Raw genomic sequence first — 20,604 nt, forward strand, 5'->3', positions numbered from 1 at the left:
GTGCCTGATTGACTGCTATTCTCCTTGAGTCAGCTTTTGTTTCTTGTCTGCACTGTTTTCCTCTTCTGGATCCTCATCTGAACTACAATCCCGTCTCACCAAAGCCAGTTGTTTGCAAGGAGAAAAGCCCTTCTTTAGCTCCAGGTACTTGAAGGGTTTCTCCGGTCTGAATTCTGCCATGAGCCAATCTCCTGGGGAGTCGAGGCTCCGCGCATCTAGTTCCATTTGAATCTACTCCACCAAGAGCTCCGACAGGATCTGATGGCACTTGTGCCAAGAGTGCCCAACTAGGGCAGGTTTGGGTTGAGAATTTATCAAAATTGTACAGGCTAGTATATAGTGTAAATTCCTCAAATTGGGTATCAATTTGCATTCCTAATAGAAATTTGCAAAAAGTTTAAAAGAATCAATATTTTTTGACCCATGTGATGATTTTAGAGCTATGGTTACCATGAGTTTGGATCTAGTCCCAACAACTAGTTTTAATTGCCATTGCAGCCATCTATTGGAAAAGTCTCTCTCTTGTCCTTCATGGCTAGATGTTCCCGATGTACAACTGTAATGACTGTTGGGACCGGTTGTTTAGACCAAGTCCAGAATCTGTTTCCATAGGTCAATGACTTCCAGCATAGATTATATCATTTATATGGAAACGATATATGAGTATATTGTGTCACTATTTTAACCCTTGTCATGGATCTTGCAATTTCTTGTTCATACTTAAATATCATGGATTAATCCACATGCAACACAATATATATTGAAACATTCTTATAATGCAATGGATGACTAAGAATTATTTTAAATACTTGTATCAGTCTACAGTCCACACCACGATATATATTGAAACATTCTTAATAAATTTTTGCAATAGATGACCAAGAACTTTTGCTAACAAGGCATCCACAATACAATACATGATACTTACAAAGTGTGATGTGGTCCAAAACCACACCACAGTAGGGCTTAATGGATTAGTCCATACTATGCAATTCCTTGTTTACAGTGCAGTAACACCCCATAAAGAATATGAACTATTTATAAGAAAATGTATATATGTGCCAAAAGCACATAGGAATGGAGGTAAAACCATATCTAAGAATGTTTAATCCGTTTGTTGCTTGTGGGGAAGTTGTGAATGAAATTTGATTGATTTGTGTTTGATTAATTACACATTTTCTTTATTGTATGCTAAATCGCATGTTTAATCTAGGTATGAAATAGTGGCTATTAATGCATATAAAACTTGTCCAAAGAATTATTTTCATCTTGTGAAGTAGTAGAGAGAGAGAGATGTTTTCTTAATTTCTTTTAGAATGTGAAATATACAGAAATGATGCTAAATAGGATGATAGAGATAAGAAACCCGATGATAAAGCTAAGAATCTCAATAACACACGTCTGACTCATCTAGAATAGCCTTGATAACTCCTTGTACATATCCGTAAATTTTCACAACTCTGTACATATCTCCTCTATATTCACCTATAAACTTCAACCAAGGTTCGTTTATGGTATCAGAGCACTAAAGACTCACCATCCTCTGATCCTCTCTTTTTTTCGTTTCACATCATGTCGACTACTTCTAATGGAGGCTCCTCCAGCACCTCGGCCCTCTTCGCCTTTGGATCATCATGATCAAAATTTTCTCATCTTATTTCTATCAAACTCAATATAAACAACTATATTGTTTGGCATTTCAGGTTGAAAATGCATTACTCAGCCATGAGCTATATGGCTATGTCGATGGGACCCTACCACGTCCTAAAACAGGTTCGAGTGCTTAGTCATCTTGGACCAAATACGATCGTTTCATTTTCAGTTAGTTGCTGGCTTCACTTTCCGAGACTACACTTGGGGAAGCTACATATTCACTCTGACTATGATGGCACTGACAAGATAACTATTGGTGATGGCTTAGGTTTGGATTATACTTCACTGTTGTTCATTACAAATGATCTCACCGGAATTTCACCCACACCCAATGCTTAATATGCTTAACATCACACTCTTCTCAACACATTGTATACAATGTATACAATGAAAACAAATACGTACCTAGTCTAAGCAAGAAAATTGGAGAATTGTTGAGATTCTTCTTCCAAGCTAAATCACGTATGCTCGAGTGAATTTGAATCTGATACTTGAATAAAGTCATACTGAAAAAAAAAGAAAAGAGAAAACATGCATGGGAGTCCAACGGTTTTTGTAGAAAAGCTTGAAAGTCCAAAGTTCTTAGGCTTCCTATAAGATAAGATTTAATGGCAGACGTGGGCGGGAGGGGCTTTGGAAGTCCAAACATTCCCAGATTTCCTAAAGATTGGTTGTGAGATAATTACATGGATTAAAAAATTAAGAAAAAAATAAAAAACAGAAAAAATAGAATAGGGGGTTTCTTGCAAGGAGAGACCTGTTGACAAGGCAGGACCAGTCAATGGCTTATTAGAATTTTTTCATATAAGATGACTCCTTGACATTCAGTTTCTTAACTGAATTGGTTGTGAGTGTGCTTAAATAGTGTCATATTTAAATTCTAGTTTTAAAAATTCAAAAATGAGTTGGACTATGACACCTGAAAGTCATGATACCCAAAAATATTTATGATCAATCAACCAGTATCACAACGTAATAACCAATCAGGTGGGATTTATCAAAATTCATGGGTAGGTTTTGATTGGTCAAAACTCTTCTAGTACAATGTCATTTTGGTATCATAAATTTTCCCCTCAAAATTGCCACAAAAGCCCAAAGGGGTTGGAAAGCAATTTGAGAAGTACGATATGTGGACAATTACTAGAATATATTATAGATTCAATCCAAAAGTAGTCTTGCCACTACAAATATCACTTAAGACCATGGGCTATACAATCAGGAATTGGAGAGTTCAGCCATCCATGTAGTTGTGGTGATAAGTAGTTCTCTAGTGATCACTTAGGCGATGAATAGGATGTGTGGTCTACACAGATACATAAAAAAGATGGAGTGCTCCGAGGCATCCCTAAAGTCCGAGCTTGTAGCTAAGGCCAAGGAGGAGAAGAAAAAATTGAAGAATCGGGCTCATGAGCTGAAAAACCAACTTACCTCTACTATGAGGCATTTGGATAAGGTCGAGGTGAGGTTGAGCCACACTAAGGAGGAGGTTGTGTCCAAGTTCAACACCACCGAAAACTTCAACGTCATCTCCGATGACTTCGATTTCAATCGCTGTAAGAGGAGGATCTCAAGGCTCTTCTTGAGATTGCTAAAGTCATAGGTGAGCTAGAGCTAGCCTTTAAGACCATAAGGAGCCAGAGCAGTAGGCCACGGTGACAAAATTAAAGTTTGGATTGGAAACAAAGTGATCGGCTAGACTAAGGGGAATGAGAAGATTGGCACAGTCGACCCTCTAAATGAGTAGTGATCCCCAAGCCCTTCCGCAGAGAGATCTTCAAGGATTTTGACTATCCTGTCTTCAACTTTCTTTTCTCTTCTTGAAAACTTGCAAATAAATTCCTGATAAATGAAAACTTTTGAAATAGGTTGAAATCGAACCAAGGTCTCCTCTTGACTTTGTTTGAATATGACCGAGGTCTAGCATCGTATCTATAGGCAATTAATTTGGATAAACTCTTTGGCTATGTACTTGTGACCTGGTTTAGATATGGCCGAGGTCTTCTTTGTTTTTGTAAGCTCGAATTGAGCCCAAGGAGTGAGGATCATGGCCTTTCTGAGCTCTTAATTTTTTGGTTTTAATTTGTCTAAGTGTGGGAGCTTAGTTAGGTGAGCTCATTTGTGGTCTTTGATCAGGTTGCTAGCTACTTGCAGCACTAAGCCAAGGAGCTTATCCCATGGGTTCTTGGGTGGACAAGGTTGTATAGACACCATGTTTAGCAATTTAGACTAGTTTTCCTCATGCCATGAGTGGTTGGGATGCCATTCTTATCGTGCCTAACCCCACTCAGGCACATAGAGATGATACTCGATGCCATCAATGTTTGGCAAGGTCTACAGGTGCGTAGTTAGTACTAGGTGTATGCAGTGCCATTAGTGCTCGATATCGTCATGAGGCGTGGAATGAAAGAAAACGCATATTTTATTTCTAGAATAGTTTTAAGCACAAAATTTCGTTCGTCATCAAGCTCAATGCCACTCATTAATAATACCTCCTTTGGTATATATGTAGAGTTCCAACTACAAGGTACAACATTTCCATCAAGGTCTTTTAGCTAATAAGAGCTCAAACTTTGCACTTTACTGACTTTATAGGATCCCTCCCAGTTTGGTCCTAACTTTCCAATGTTGGGCTTGAGCGCAATAACCTTTCGTAATAAAACGTCTTTCATCTTGAACTTTCTGCCATGGATTCAAGCATTGTAATACCTAGCTACCTTCTATTGATAGGCAACCATCATTATTTGAACTCAGTATCATGTTTCCCATAGGTCAAGGTTAGCCCAAAGATTTTTGTTGTTACTTGCTTCATCATAGTGTTCAGTTTGGAGTGTAGGAGAACCAAATTTTACTGGAATTGTAGGCTCAATCAAGGTTCAAAATTTTGCAATGTATTGGCCGATTCGTATTGTATCTTTAAGGGGTTGCCACGGGAAATGCTACAAAATCATTTTTGTCATGTCAACCCCATATTGGGGTGTACCGGTGTATTGGGACTGTATCGGATTGTATTAGCCGAAATAGTATGATTTCCTATACGTAAAAAGTGAATTCATTTTTTTTTTGAGAAAAAAAAAGGCTTTTAACTCTCTCCAAAAGCCTTTTTCTCTCTCCCAAACTCACCAAATTACCCCAAAACATTTTTGGATTGTAAAATCTTTAAAAAACCCAAAAATAACCTCCAAAACTCAACAATTTTGTGGTTTTTAACTTTTTACAGAAGTTGCAAAAATAAATACTTTTTTCAATTTATTTGATAGTATGTTACAATATTTTGTGATTTTTTATTGCTTGGAAATGCTTTTATATACATATATTTTCCTTATGTTGAAAATCCTATACTTTTTGTGCTTTAAATAGATGTATTTAATATTTTAAGAAAGTTTAAAAAAATAATATTTCATATTTTTGGTGTAATTTTCCCATGAAGAATAATTGTGCCATAGATCTATGAGTGATCTACCACATCCATAGATCTATTAAAATTTCTAAAATATTCACTTTTTATTTTTTATAATTTTTTCAATAAAAATATTTATTTTTTAAATTTTAGTGTGTATATATATTAAACTAAAAATATTTATTTTTAAAATTTTTATAATTTTAAGACAATATTTTTCTAGTTTTAATTCATATATCTATTGAAATTTATTATAAAATATTTATTTTTTATTTTTTATTTTTTGTAATATTTACTTTTTCTAATTTTTGGTGTGCTCTAACCATAATATTTACCATGTTGTAAATCTATGGATAATCTACCACATCGATGAAATTATTTTTTTGTTACATTTTAAAAAATTTTTATTATTTTTATAATAAAATATAAAATAATTATTTGAATAAGAAATAAATAATTGTTTACACAATTATAGAAAATATTTCATTAAATAGTTATTAAGCTTATATTTTGTAGTTATAACATTATTAGAGAATACCCTTATGTTTCTGTATGTTGATTATGACATAAGTTTTTCAGAAAAATCATTGAAGGACTTGTTTTTGTATATATATCTCATTTAGGCCATATATTTAAAGTTATTGATGTATATTTATAATTTATTGGAGTATATATAGTATTTTCATGTGTATTTTAATTTTTCGTCCGTATCCATGCTTATCCAAGGTGTATCTGGATACATCTCTTAAATTTGCCTTTCTGATATACTTAGTGTTTCTGATACTTTGAACCTTGGGCTCAATACCAAAGGTGAGGTTGAAGAGAGTTTCATTGGTGCTCGTCCTTGTTGTGGTGTGGTACGCTCAAAGAATACTTGGCAACTTTTTTTTAACCTATATTCTCTTAGCTCGGTCTAGGCATGTCTTTAATCCATGTAGTAGAGTATGGTTTGAGACCTCAGTCTAACAGTTGCTTTGGGGATAGTGGATGGTTGTGAATCACTACTCTATGCCGAGTTATTTGTAGTATTCCTAGAACTTTCTATCCTTGAACTAGGTCCGATTGTCAGGTGTGCTGAAATGACATATAATAGATCTCCTAGTGGAACCCTTGGGCATTATGGTTGTGATCTATGTTAAGGGCTTGACCTCGACCCACTTTGTAAAACAATTGACAATTATGAGGTGGAATTTCTTTTGGCTTGTTGTAAGGGAAATGCATTGAAGATGTCCATCCCCCATTGGGCAAAGGGCCATATACTATTGATTAGTGTTAGGGGACCACATGCTGACAAGAAATGTTAGAGTGCCTCTAAGTAATGATTACACTTCTATATGAGTTGTATAGTGTCTTGCTTCATGGTTGGTAAGAAGTACCGCTACTAAAGAGCTTTTGTCCGTAAGTGCTTGGCTCTCAAGTAAGTCGCAATAAATTCTTTCATGTATCTCTTGGAACGCTAGTTTGCTTTGTTGGGGTTAAGTCACTTCAAATATGGAAAGGTATGAGATCTTATGTATAAGTTCCCTTAAATAATGTAGTACCGAGAAGTTCTATGTGCAATCCTTTTATTTTCAGCTCAATCTTCTAGGAGAGTGCCATCTCAGAGGAAGTGGAAACTTGGGTCTATCCAGCAATGCTAGAAGCAAATTGGGAGAGCATCCAATGTCACTTCAAAAATGGTGGGTTGTGGAAGAGTGTCTATACGAACTATTCCTCTGAGGTCTGAGTGAAATCAATTCAGACATTCTCTAACCAAGGTATTTACTCATAGGGGTGTAAACGGTATTCGAAAATCCGATATAATGAAATCAAATTTGGATAATTCAAATATCTAATCGGTCGAATTCGGATATCCTATTCATATTGAATAATTAATCAGATTCGAATTTGGATATGACCTTATTCGATTTGATAATATCCAAATTCGACCGATTATTTAATTCTTATATATAATATATAAAATCTTTTATATAATTTATATGTATAACAATTAAGTTATATAAATAATTTATATATTTATATATTTTATATAAATAAAATATTTATTTTATATATTTATTAATTAACTAAAATAATTAATTAATCGAATCGAATATTCGAATATTTAATCAAATTCGAATTTGTATATTAATTTTCAATATCCGTCCGTTATCGATCGAATTTGGATATTAGATTTTCTAATCGGATTCGAATTTGAATATTGCCTAGTCCGATTCGAATTCGACTTGTTTACACCCCCCTATTTACTCAATGGAAAAGTGTTTCAATAAAAAAAAAAAAGAGCTCTTGAACCTTCTCCAAGTAGCTCACTATGGTAATTCCTGAGCTTCAAACTTGCCACTAACTTGGTTCACCATAGGTTGAGATTCACGGAAGGACTTAATGCACTCTGCACTAACCTACTAGGCTAGATGATTCTTAGCAATGAGTGTCTCATATTATGCTTTGTTGTTGGAGGTCTTAAAGTTAAACCAAAGGGCATGCTCCAAGGCAGTTTTTTCTAGTCAAAAGAGGAAACCAGCACTACTGCCTTGTTGATTCAAAGAGTTATCAACATGGAGAGTTCATGTTAAAGGCTTCTCGACAAGTTTCAAGGTGAAGAAGGTACGTTTTACTATGAAGTCGGCTAGGACTTGTGCCTTGATAGCTAATTGAGGTGCATGATTAAGGTTGAACTTGTTGAGTTCTGTGCTCCACCTGATCAAATGCCGTGAGGTCAACATGTGGGTACTTCAGCTTGCATTACCCCAACTCTACCAAAATTTGATGAGGATAAACACATCATTTTGCAACCAAAGCATATCTGGGGTTATCGTTGGATCAAACAGCATCAACAACTGGTATGGGAAGCTTTAGTCGAATGGCAAGGACTACCTCCAGAGGATGCAACATGGGAGGCCTAGTCAATACTAAAGCAACAGTTTCCTCACCTCATCCTCGAGGACAAGACTGCTTCAGAGGGGAAAAGAGCACATGGGTTAAAACCAACTATGCAAAATCCAGCTGTGCAAGAGACAAGTGGTAATCTTGATTCTTGAATTCTTGAGTTGTTACAACTACCAACTTGTACATCTATAAATAAAAGGCAAAGCAAGAAGAAAGTTACCTAAATTCAACCCAGAAATCTCTCTGTTTTATCTCTTCTCTCGTTTCTTCTCTAGGAGACCACACTATCTCGAATCAGTGTTTGTGTTGGGCAGAAACCCAACACATTAGAGGAGAGGCTAAAGTAAAGAATGAAGTGACTCACATCTTCCTCCTTGCTCACAATGCGCTTATTGTCACAACACAAGCTTTCCCCTCCCACTATTTAAAGTCCACTACATGAATCCTGTTTGCATTTCCACGCTAACAAGAACCATATCCTTTAGATTTTGAGTCCATGTGTCATTTGTCAGTATCTCATCCTTTTCAGCTTTCCCCTAGCTCGTCTAGAACCATCTGCTTGCATCAGTTCATAACCCCTGAAGTGCTTAATGATTTTATGGTAAGAAACTAATAATCATTTGACTGCACAATAGCATTTATGTGGGCCAAGAAGAAATGACTTTATGGAGGTACTTGCCTCCCAGTTCCAAGGCCTACTGCTGTCCCCTTCAAACCCCAAGGAACCCTCCCCCACTTACAAGACATTAAGGCCATTGTTCTCATCAGAACCTATATCAGCAAAAAAATCAGGTTATTTGTTAGTATTGGAATGCAGATAAGCAATTCTAGCTACATGCAGGATCAATTATCAGAATTGTCCATATAAAGTATGATTGAATGGCTAAAATCATTAATAGTATCATGCACAGTTTTGATACATGAAACCACATATGGGCAAATCAATTGGATGAATAAGATGGGTATGTGTTGTTCGTAAGATTGTGTTATCTAAACTCAATATTTCTCTTCTCCAACTATTTAAATTAAATCAACAGGAATAATTCATACAATAATCTCTTCCTACCAATAATCAAGACAAGAACAGTTACCATCTTTAAAGTGGTGAAACCTACTCACATCCCTCACTATAATTTCCCTTTCAAACACCTTTGAGATAAGCTTACTGACTTTATGACAGTCTTCACAAACCCTCAAGTTCTTAACTATTCGAATGCAATTCCCAGTCTCAGTCACTAACAAACCAAAAGCAATTGCAAGCCTCTCACTGTGCTCTTTAATCACAATCGCCTTTTCCTCCTCCCCAATGTCATGCAAGACAGGTGAAATGTCAGGTGAGTATCCAACTTCTGCTAATCGCCCATCGATCACTTCTAACATCATGTAAATTTCAGAAGAACGCTCATGTTCCCTATCCCCTGCTATGAATTGATGAACCTTTCCTTGTGCTTCAATCAAGCTCCATCCTGCAACTTTGCTGGTGCCTCGGTCAACCATTAATCTTCTAACTCTAACCACATCTTCCCATTTATTTGCTTTGGCATATATGCCAGCAAGAAGCACATAGTACCCATCATGGGTGGGTTCCAATTTGATTAGTTTCTTCCCAATTGTTTCACCCAGTTCTACTAACCCATGAATCTTACAAGCTGCCAGTAGGGTTCCCCATAATACAGGATCCGGTTGGATTGTCATTTTCTCAATCAATTCAAGGGCATCAGCTACATAACCTGCACGACCCAAGAGGTCAACCATACACCCATAGTGCTCCATCTCAGGCGTGATGCCATAATCTTCTGTCATCAGCCTAAAATAGTGTTTGCCCTTGTCAACCAAACCTGCTCGACTACATGCATTCAGGACCCCTACGAAGGTCACATTCACTGGTTGGAGTCCTTCACCCCTGAGGTTCTCAAACATAGCAAGAGCTTCATTTCCGAGGCCATGGGAGGCCAACCCACAAATCATGACGTTCCATGTCCAAACGTCTCTTTGGGGCATTTTGCTGAATATTTGTCTAGATTGCTCAATGCAGCCACATTTTGCGTACATGTCGATAAGGGCTGTACTAAGCGAGACACTCATAGGGAAGTTTAAGGATTCAATAGTGGAATGAATTAATTGGCCATGTTCAAGCAAACCCAATTGAGCTGATGCCGAGAGGACTGTCACCAATATTGCCTCGTTTGGGAACAGCCCCTTCTCTCTCATCTCCCTAAAGCATTCCAAGCCCTTCTCAAGGTATCCACCTTGGACATAACCCACAATCATGGTACTCCAAGAAATCACATCTCTATCAGGCATTTCTCCGAACAGTTTCTCCGCTATATCAATCTGACCACCTCTAGCATGGGTAGCAAGAATTGCATTCCACGTGACAAGATCACAGCACTGGGGGTTCTCGTCAAACACCTGCCTCGAGCTTTCTGTTTTGTGACAAGCGCTATAGAAATGAATCAAAGCGTTTCGGATGTAGATATCTTCTGTGAATCCAAGTTTCACAACGTGGGCGTGGATTTGGGTCCCTTCAGCTATTGCCAAAGCCTTGCTACAAGCTTGGAGGACAAAAGGGAAGGTATAATTATTAGGCAGCAAATTACTCCTCATCATATCCGCATACAAAAGAAGTGAATCACGAGGCAATTTGCCCTTTGCAAGACATCGAATCATGTTATTCGCAGCGAAAATATTTGGGTTCCCAATCCGTCGGAAAATCTCGCAGGGATAGTCGGATGAAGTGGAAGGGGAGAGAGCCAATGCAGAAAGGAGGTGGCCCATGATCGTGTGGTTGCCGGCAAGGCCGGCGGCAACAATGTGAGCATGGACTTGTTTGACTTGCTGGACAGAAGGGCATGGAGGAAGGATAGACAGAAGAGAATGGGGAGTAGTGGTTGATGAGTAGTGAGAAATTGAATTCTGAGCTGGGAAGGAAAGGAGGAAATTGCAGGAGGAGAGAGATATGGTTGGACACTTGTGGGTAGACCGTCCAAGAGAATGAACAGTTATTAACATCCGAGTGGTTCGATTAGTCACCACTCACCACTCACAAATCATCAAGTGGCATTGAGCATGATCAACCAACAACCACAAAAGATTGCTGCAGCCATTTGATGTCTCAAATCTCAACTCAACAAAGCGCGTGCCGTCCAACGAGCACAACTGGTGGTTCTTGAGAACTGAGATGAACAACCCATATCAGAATTTGCCAAGATTTTTGGTAACTGATGAATTCACATGGTAAAATCTTAACCAGGCAAAGCGAAACTGTTTGTCATCCTCATCCATGGCGAATACGAAATACAAGCACCGGTTTTAGCACCTTCAATTAAGTCCAGATCTACCCGACAGAAAAGTCCTAAAACAACATGTAGAAACACAACCACATAGGCGTTGAGGCGCGTTTAACACCAAAACTGTCTAAACGTCCATGCCTCAATTTTCAGGAGCTCTATTTCGCTCCATCCTCAAGTATATACTTCCGCCCCGCCTTTTCATGGTGGATGTCATTTAACAAAACAAGAGACGTGGCTGAATCATCTACCGTCAAAAAAAACGAAGTAAACTTCCATAAAAAATTTGTTCAATTTTCAGGAATATTACTGTTGAGGAAACATCAAAATTCCAACGCCCCCATTACTCCCAATGGTACATTGATGTGGATCCAGCTGGATCTCACGTGGCCACTGACGTGTATGATAGGGGATTTATTCAGTACTTCGCGGCATACGTCTGTGCATAAGGGTTTTTAGTTTAGGTTTTTGTATTTGCTCGACATATTCTTAACCGCAAGCCCTCTACCGCAATATTTTTAAAAGAGAAATTCTATGATGCGAAAAAGATATGGTATGGGAAAAGTTTTAATCAATCAAAATTTACCCATCAATTTTGATGAATAACACTTAATTGACTATCACGTTTACATTCCAGTTGAATGGTAGAAGATTTTTAGATATCATTTCTTTTTCATATTATAGTCGAACCTTTTTTAAAAACCAATCCGCAATAAATATTCTTACAATCACGGTCGAGATGTGCAATTATGGCATTCGAGTTGATTGCATCTCGCCGTTCGTCATTCCGACCCATTTGTGATGGAAGAAATGGTCAAGCAGTGCCTTGTGGAGATGATTCAGGGTCTCGGAGAGTTGGCCGGGACCAACTGTGAAGCTGAAGACATTTGAAAATGCTGCACTGTACCTTGCTTCTGATGATGCTAAATACATGAGCAGCCATAATCTGGTGGTGGATGAGGCTTAACAGTGTGTTTTACCTTTTTACTTTGAAGGGTAATTTTAATATTTTCAAAAATCTTAAATCGCATATGAGGTCACACGACATAACTGATGATCCATTAACAGTATGTACTAGATTGTCGAATTTTAAAGTTTGGATTCCAAATTGACACTCGGCCTAAAGCACAGGGTACTTAGAAATTTTCTCTTTTTTTTTCTATTTAATAATCATTAAAAAATGGATTTCAAATTAGGCGTTGATGTGCACTAGCTAGAGAAACAAAACGTGTATTCCGCTTGCTACTACCATTCTTATTATTTGTTAAAGACCGTGGCCATTCTTTGGGACTGTTTTTCGGAAAAAAACGCGATGCTTACTATCCCATTTTTTGCCATATATCTGTTTGATATTATTTCTGTCACGTAGGTATTGAACATCATATTTTTTTCTCTTTTTTTTTTGTTTGGTAAGGTGATTTTCACCGATTTGTATGTAACTACACCCACTACTATGTATGATAGTGCTTGCTATAGGAAACTAACAATGCTCATCAAATGGTCCATATCAGCGGTAAAAGAGAGATTCAAAGGAGGTTGCAATCGAAACCTTACTTAAAGATCAGTTTTTGTTTTGCTGCACCTTGAAGCACCGGATTGATTCTCCTCATGACATGTCATCTCAGCACCACGTCAGGTAGCTGTTGGGTGCAACGGTTCACCGATGCACGAATCCTCGAATTAAGGGCGTCTCGATTTAGGATGCATTACTGGTTTTCCCTGATTGTTCACCGATGCACGAATCCTCATCATGTAGAAATCTAACTGCAAGTTGTTTAGATGTTATAAATTTAGCAAAATCTTGAATATAAAGGCATCTATTATAGTTCTTACCAGTAGAAAGCTGGCAAGAAGGTTGAACCTGTATGGAGAATGAGAAGTGGCCTATTCAAAGTGCTGCAAAAAATGAGTCTTAGGCTCTGTTTGTGATATAAACATGAAATTGGGGTATTTATCTATCTTGGTTCGCATTTAGGAGTGTTTGTTTGAAACGTAAAGAAGTTATGATTATTAAAGCAAAAAATGCATTTTCTGATACTTTTGTATCTATTTTTTGGATACAATTTTATGTTTATTTGAGAATTAACTTTTTGACCAAAGTTGAGGTATTGAAGCATAAGATAATTGGAGCATTTAATGATAGGCCCACACCTTTGCACCGATTTTAAACAAACAGGATGAATGCAAAAGTAATTTAAAATATGAACCTATTTGCATTCATGAACTGAAAAATAGATAAATATGTAGCATACATATTTGTGTTTGCATTACAAATAAATGCAGCCTTACATAATAATAATTATTTAATGAAATAAAATCTTTTTGCTACATTTTTTTCTCAATTTTATGGAGGTATGATGCGTTATCATATATCTGATGTAAACTACAACCGTATCAAATAATTTATTTGCTTCAAGTTTCAACGAAGATTTATTTTTATTTTTATTTTCAATATTACATTGTTATCTCGCCTGTATAATAAAATTTTTCTTTCTTGATATCCCAAAACTGGGTTTGATACTATCCATATTTCCTATGTGTTATACATTGAGTAAAGTTCTAAGAGTTCAACTGCTGTCATATGGTCTTTATGCTTGTATTATTGACAGCTTCATCATTAACATTAACATGGTGTTTGGAAGAGAGGGCGCTTTTTGAGACTGATTTTTAAGAAAAAAAAATCCATGTTTTCAAGATCTATTTTTCACAAAAAAAAAAAAACGTTTCTGCTATGTAGGCAGTGAGCAACACTATGCTGTTTGGTAAGGTGATTTTTATTACCGCTTTTCATGTGTACTGACAGGTAAGCACCAGATAGGATATACATCAGTCAACGTTGGGGGAAACGGTTCACCGATGCATAAAACACTGGTGGAGTCCCAATTTTTTAATAATCAACTGAACCAAACAATGAGATACATGAGCATTTGTTGAAACGTCTATGTGAATCCAATGTGGCACCATTTTTTTTGAAAAACGGTCACGTTTCCAAACATCCCCTAAATATGCTTATTTCAAGCTTAAAATATTCTTCAAATACTTCTTTTTTCCTGCCACTTCAATTCTCCATTGCTTAACCGGCGGGCCATACCCATATTTGAGAATGTTATTCGAATAACAATTTCGTTCTTTTCTCCCTACCCTGCTGTCATCTCTCACTGTTTCATGATTATTTTGTATTAGTTGCTTTTTTGAACCACAATTTCCAATTGCGGTGTGCACAAGACGGAAGCCGACAAAGGGGTTATTGCTACAAACCATAACTATGGTTTTGAAAACTGGATCGGACCGGACGCTCAGATCCGTTGATCTGAGAATCAGTTCTATTTCATTCTAAAACTGTTTATTTTTGTCAAAAACCATTGATTTGATTAACAATCTATTAATCCAGACAACAATTTTTACCAGTTTTTTATTTATTTTTAAGTCAGAACAGGCCATCCGTTTTGAAAGAACAGTTAGAAGTTAAAACATTTAACTCAAGGATCGGTCCCCAAAATGGTTCCATATCCGATCCCATTTTAAAAACCTTAGTTATGACTAGATTTTTTATGCATGACCATTGCTATTCTGATCATAGTTGCCTCTATGTATTAGCATTAGCCATTAGGCATTAGTATGTGTTCAAATGTCCAACTTGCTTGGCCCCAACCTTTGCGTGCATGATATAGAGGTTACTCGACAATGTTTTTTTTTCCATAAAAAGAATTGGGCAACATTTTATTCATTACATAATTTAAAATATTATATTTTTGATAATTGAAAACTAATTTCACCCAGCACCCAATAGTACATGCATCCTTAATCATGGAGCCAATTTCTATCAATAAAGGAAATAGATTATAATAACTTTTATTAATTTTAATGTTTTCATGCAATCCAAACAAATAATATACACTTATCTTCAACAACTCTAGTTACAAATTAAAAGGAATTATAATAAAAATTAGTATTTTATAAATTAATGAAATAAATCATTTATCAAATCCACATTTATATCAAAAAATAGTTTTTAGTTTGAAGAAATTTATTCAAATAAAAATATTAATATTAGAATAATTATTTTAATACTAAAAATTTATAAATTTTTGGATGATATGTATATTAAATTTTTTTATAAATTATTAATTAATATTTTATTTGCATTAAATCAAAACATATTTATCATTTACAAAAGTAAAAATATTATATACAAAATATTTGAAATGTAATATAAATTGAATTGATCAAATCCATTAATCTACATTTATATCAAAAAAATTAATTTTTATTTTAGAAAAATATAAAAATAAAAATATTAATAATAGAATAATTATTTTAGTACTTGAAATTTATGAATTTTCATATGATATATATGTATCTTCAAAATTTTAATAGACTATATATTTTTATAAATTATTAACTAATATTTTATAATAACATATTTGTTGCTTACAAAAATGGAAATATTGTTTACCAAACTTTTGAGAATGATTTTGTTAGTTAACTTTTTGGTGAATGTTAAAAATTATGAACAGTAAAATAGAAAGATTTGATTAAAAGTTCAATTATATTAGTTGCATATGTTTTGTGCCTTGAACTTTAATAGAAAATAAAATAATAACGGCTTTGTGCATATATTAATTTGTAAGAATGTATATAATATGTGTCTTGAACTCTTGATTGGTGCATTATCAATAAAATTGTATGATATATACACATCTCACTATATTAGTTGTAATATATTTCTTCATGTATACCATTAAAATATATAATTTATGTGTAGCTATTTTGACATTAAACTTAATCTTATTAATATATTTATGGAATATAATTTGTATGAATTTCCCTAATGTATCCAAGTGTTTTCATATTTTTCATCTGTATCTATGCGTTTTCAGAATGTATCTATATCCATATCCATATCTAAGTTGTCCAATACAATACCTAATACTAATACTTTGATCCTTGTTCGCACTAAGTCGATTTACAATCTGAACCCCTTATATAATAAGTAGTTCAACCTTAATATAGCCTCCAAATCCCATTGGGGCAAAGTAAAATGCTACAGTATTGTAGTCCTTATTTCTCAAAACCCCTTCTGTGTCAGGTGGACCTGGGTTGCTCTCACTACTTCCATCAAATTTCAACTTTACAAAACCTTCAAGAGGAGGGGTCTAAGATTCAATAACGACCCTCTCCTTAGTAAAGTAATTGGGTGCTATATCTGACCAAATCCTCTAGCCAGAAAAACATCAAATGAGAAATAATGAAAGGAGTCTAGAATTTTTAATCAATGTATTGCCCTTCTCAAGATATATACAATCCTTGGCTTTTAATAGGCACATTGCCTTGGAAGATTTTGGCATTCCTTCTTCCCAAGTTGTCCATGGAGAAATTGTGCCAATGTATGCTTTATAGTTGGATATGATAATTAAGTATAGGTTTTTTTTTTAATGAAAATTGAAAAATAAAAAGGGTGAGATATGGTTTCTTGGGTGCTATATTAAAATCAAAGTCATTCCAATGTTGACTTATTATGATTGGAGTATCGTGACTAGCTATTGGAGATGCAAGACCCATAGATTGGGCACCCGTCAATAACTTTTAGTGTCATTGATATTGCGCGCAATAACAAATTAACTAAAAATACAAGGTAATTTCTTATTAATATTTCCAAATGGATTGAGATTTCACACCACTTAAATTGTTTCTTTGTGTATAAAATCCAATCTAATACCCTTTGATTCCTAAGTAAAAGTACCACAACATACCTTCACATCAGTCAAACCAAAATGAACAATACATAAAAGATGAAAATCGGTCGACAACACACAAGATCGATCGAGACGTAGCTAGCAAACTTAATTCCTAGATCTCCATTAATTCTAACATTCTAAATCTTCTCTAAGTTGTTAATTTATATTATTACCATCCTCTGCAATATTATTTTGTTCTCTCTTTCTCTCTAGCTAGCTGCAAGCCCCATACGCAAATCCTAACCTTTGTGCAGGCAAATCATAGATCACCTCAAAAGTCCGTTGTTGGCTGTTACCAACAATGACCAGTTCTTCATCAGAGCTATTTGGCAGAAATGCTAAGCAATAGTGAGCATTGCCAAGATGAATAAGAGCTCCTGAAAGTGGGTCCACCTTGATGTCTGTACCTCCTCTAAAATGCAAGACGATGGGAGGTACACTCACTGTTTCGTACCCGCTCAGGTCATAGCATGTGTCGAAATGTGATATTGGCTTTGCCGGTGGGAAGTTTGACATGAGCACTGCTTGCTGAAAGGCCGACTTGAGGGCACCATAGGCCGTCGGAGGTAGGCGACTGATAACAGTGCCGGAATCTATGATGGTTCCTTGTGTTGTAAACACTGAAGGATCAATAGGCAATCTTTGTCCCCCAACGCTTATTCCTATTAATGGGACGTAATAGTAGTCTGGATTGCTCGAGTCTATTATTAACTCAGTGTAGCTCACAGTAGTAGAAGAGGTCGTAGAACCTGCTTGGTCACCAAATGCCAAGAATCCTGTATAGCTTTCGGAGCTTGGGAGACAATAAGAGAAAATTCTTCCAAATGTATTAGCTGTTTGAGACACCAGAGACACTTGGCGGGGGCTTAAACCAAGAATTCCGGATGTGTTATCGGACAGATTATTGTTCTGGCCACACCCAAACCGAAAACCAGAGAAGACATCAGAGGGTGTTAGTGTGAGTGTTTCCTGTCCGAAGAGCCCGATTGAGAAGTCTTCATCACCATAATGGATTTCGTACACACAACCGGAAGCGGAAGTGCATTGCGTGGAGGATCTAACTTGAGAGCATTCGATTGATCCACAGGCGAAGCTGGAATAAGAGGATGATATGGAGTTGTCGAAGATGGGTGCGGAGCAATCAATACAGGGTTGGCATCGGACCCAAGTCAGGTCGCTACCGGTGTCCATGACCACCAAAACATCTTGCTTTGGTGTGCCGAGTCCGATGCTTACAATGAAGTCTCGAGTTCCAAGAGAGAGACCAGACTTGGTTGGAATTGTAACCTTGGAATCCCCCAGACCCAGAGGACCGCTTTTGTTTATTCTAGATTGAATGGAGCGGACTCGGAGTTCATCTTGGAGGAGGATTTCTTCTAGGCTGGGAGTTGTCTTCCTTTCTTTGCTTTGTGGTGAACAAGGCCCATTTTTGTGTACTAAGTGTAATTTTCCGTAGTGATAGGAACCTGAAATTAACCATTGAAAATCGCTCATTTCAGATACCATATTATGTTGTTCCTCTCGCCTTTTCCACACAATAAATACAAATTGGCTTCATTATACAACCTCTTACAAATCCAAAAATGTGAAACATGAAATATGAAATATTCAAGTGGCATGGGAGAACTAAAATGCATATGGAAGTAGAGTGCGATTTGGTATTGCATTAATTCGAACTTGAACAGCCTTTCCAAGAAAAACCAACTAATCGAAACGCAAAGGTGGTCAGTAGGAAGAGCCTCATAAAAATAAGAAACTTAGTATATATTGAAAACAAGCAGAAAATACTGGGGGTGTTTGCCATTTAGCTAATATGATTTTGTTTTTGAAAATTTACAAACTTAAAGGGTATTCTTCAATGTGAATTGTTTAACTTGTTGTCAGTTCCAAAAGCAAATCAAAACTATTTGGTTTGGAAATAAATAGGTTCTCAAAGTAAAAATACTGAAAACATGATTATATATATATATATATATATATATGCTTTTCTGTTTCCGAAACTGAAAGAAAACAAGTGTTCTTGAATTTCTGATTTAAAAAACAATATGTTTTTTGTACTACAAAATTTGCTTTTATTTAAAAAAAGAAAATACGAATTATTTTAAAGAAACAAACCAACTTGTTTTCGACTTTTCAAAACAATAAAGAGAATTTGGCTGTCCATGTTTGACATCATGCTGTCCACTGGGCTCTCCTGAATGGCACGTTAGTTGATACATCCTTGCGGAAAAACTTCGGCCTGGCCTGTTTGAATTAGCTAATGTGTCATGTGTAGAAGCTCCCAAAACAGCCCAGGCTGTTTAATTTTTGCAAACAGCCAAAGTGACCTCCATCCATGTCTTCAGTACTGTTACATGGAATTAATGCATATCTTTGACAGCACAGGATGTCAAGCATAGAGAAACAAAACTTTCTCGGAAAATATAGTTCAAGAAAAGTTTTTTATTGTGGCAATTTCAAAGAAGAAAAACAGGCATCCTTGTCGTAGAACGTCACCAATTAAATCATACACATTGACCAACACCCCCTAATCGAGCTACCTTAAAAAGGAGTCCCTACAGAGAAAATTTAACCTCTCATACCTTTGGTGGGTGATGAACAACTTGTTGCAGGCAGTAATGGTTTAACTGCAATCTCCACTTTCTCTCCTCCATGGGCCTTAACGTTATACCAAGTACTGGAGAAGAGAAGTAAAGAAGAAATTATTGAAAGGAGAACACTAAGGAAAGAAATGTGAAGAGTGGCCATAAATAGCTAGTTAATTAATGTTCTTCTGTTCTTGGAGTTGTAACGATTGTTGTTGCTACTTCTACTTATAGAGGTAAGCAGCAATAATTCATACAGCCGTGTATGCCACTTCAAACAAGAAAATTGAATAGAAAATTATTAATGTCAAGAAGACTTGCACGAAACTTTCGATCGGTCTAAAATAAAAAAACAAGAAGAAGACTTACAGTAGACTTTCGATAAGAAAAAAAAGAAGAGTTACAGAAGACTGAACAAGAAGACTTACAGTAGCTTACAACTTGCAAATTAAATCAACTTAATTATTAGTGACAGGGCAGTTTAATCATCTGGGCATCATATCATTGCCCATACAAATGCGTGCACAGGGATCTAGGACATAGAATTCTTATTCATCCATTGGTTGAATGGGTTGCCAGATCGACCAAGTGTCAATTAATTGGAGCATTAAATGTGAGAACTGGTTCCTGAAGAAGAGTCTGATCAATGATATAATAATACACGAGGAGGAAGTTGCCGTGAAAGAATAAGTTTAGAGACTCATAGGGAAGAACAGCCTCCGCCATGATATACACGAGGGGGAAGCTGCTGTGAATTCACAGCAGCTGAAAGGGGGTTTAGAGACCTGGAGGTCCTATTTATTTATTGGTAAGTTTGGACTGGGCTGGGGTGGGGGGAGTTGACCAACTTTACTGGCTAAAATAACTATACTAACTACTATTGGGATAAGTGGATTGCAATCCACCTCATAACTATTTCCCCTAAAAGTCCTACCCTTCTCTTACGTGCATAACTTACATTTTCACTAAGTCAGACTTGGTCATAATAATAGGGCCATGGGCTCAGGCTCGGGCTTGGGCCTATAGCATCGGGCCCGACTATATTTTTGGATCAG

General features: G+C 36.2%; 2 protein-coding genes across 2 annotated transcripts; both read right to left on the bottom strand.

The window, feature by feature from the left end:
* Positions 1-8,054: 8,054 nt before the first annotated feature.
* LOC104603912 (pentatricopeptide repeat-containing protein At5g66520-like) lies at positions 8,055-11,408 on the bottom strand. Its single transcript, XM_010268076.3, has 2 exons — positions 9,028-11,408; positions 8,055-8,707 (listed from the first exon to the last, which is right to left on the bottom strand). The coding sequence occupies exons 1-2, from the start codon at positions 10,946-10,948 to the stop codon at positions 8,673-8,675; spliced, it is 1,956 nt and encodes a 651-aa protein (XP_010266378.1). The 5' UTR covers positions 10,949-11,408; the 3' UTR covers positions 8,055-8,672.
* Positions 11,409-16,896: 5,488 nt separating this feature from the next.
* LOC104604073 (aspartyl protease family protein At5g10770-like) lies at positions 16,897-20,303 on the bottom strand. Its single transcript, XM_019198856.2, has 2 exons — positions 19,547-20,303; positions 16,897-18,430 (listed from the first exon to the last, which is right to left on the bottom strand). The coding sequence occupies exons 1-2, from the start codon at positions 19,710-19,712 to the stop codon at positions 17,178-17,180; spliced, it is 1,419 nt and encodes a 472-aa protein (XP_019054401.2). The 5' UTR covers positions 19,713-20,303; the 3' UTR covers positions 16,897-17,177.
* Positions 20,304-20,604: the final 301 nt, after the last annotated feature.

Source organism: Nelumbo nucifera, chromosome 3 (assembly GCF_055504915.1).
Source record: "Nelumbo nucifera cultivar China Antique chromosome 3, China Antique-T2T, whole genome shotgun sequence".
Classification (NCBI taxonomy): domain Eukaryota; kingdom Viridiplantae; phylum Streptophyta; class Magnoliopsida; order Proteales; family Nelumbonaceae; genus Nelumbo; species Nelumbo nucifera.

Excerpts from the sequence above, each read along its gene's own strand:
- LOC104603912 (XM_010268076.3), bottom strand. The coding sequence starts at position 10,948 with ATGTTAATAACTGTTCATTCTCTTGGACGGTCTACCCACAAGTGTCCA. Across the intron at positions 8,708-9,027 it reads GTTTCACCACTTTAAAGATG|GTTCTGATGAGAACAATGGC; the intron begins GTAACTGTTCTT and ends TTGCTGATATAG.
- LOC104604073 (XM_019198856.2), bottom strand. The coding sequence starts at position 19,712 with ATGGCCACTCTTCACATTTCTTTCCTTAGTGTTCTCCTTTCAATAATT. Across the intron at positions 18,431-19,546 it reads TTGTTCATCACCCACCAAAG|GTTCCTATCACTACGGAAAA; the intron begins GTATGAGAGGTT and ends GGTTAATTTCAG.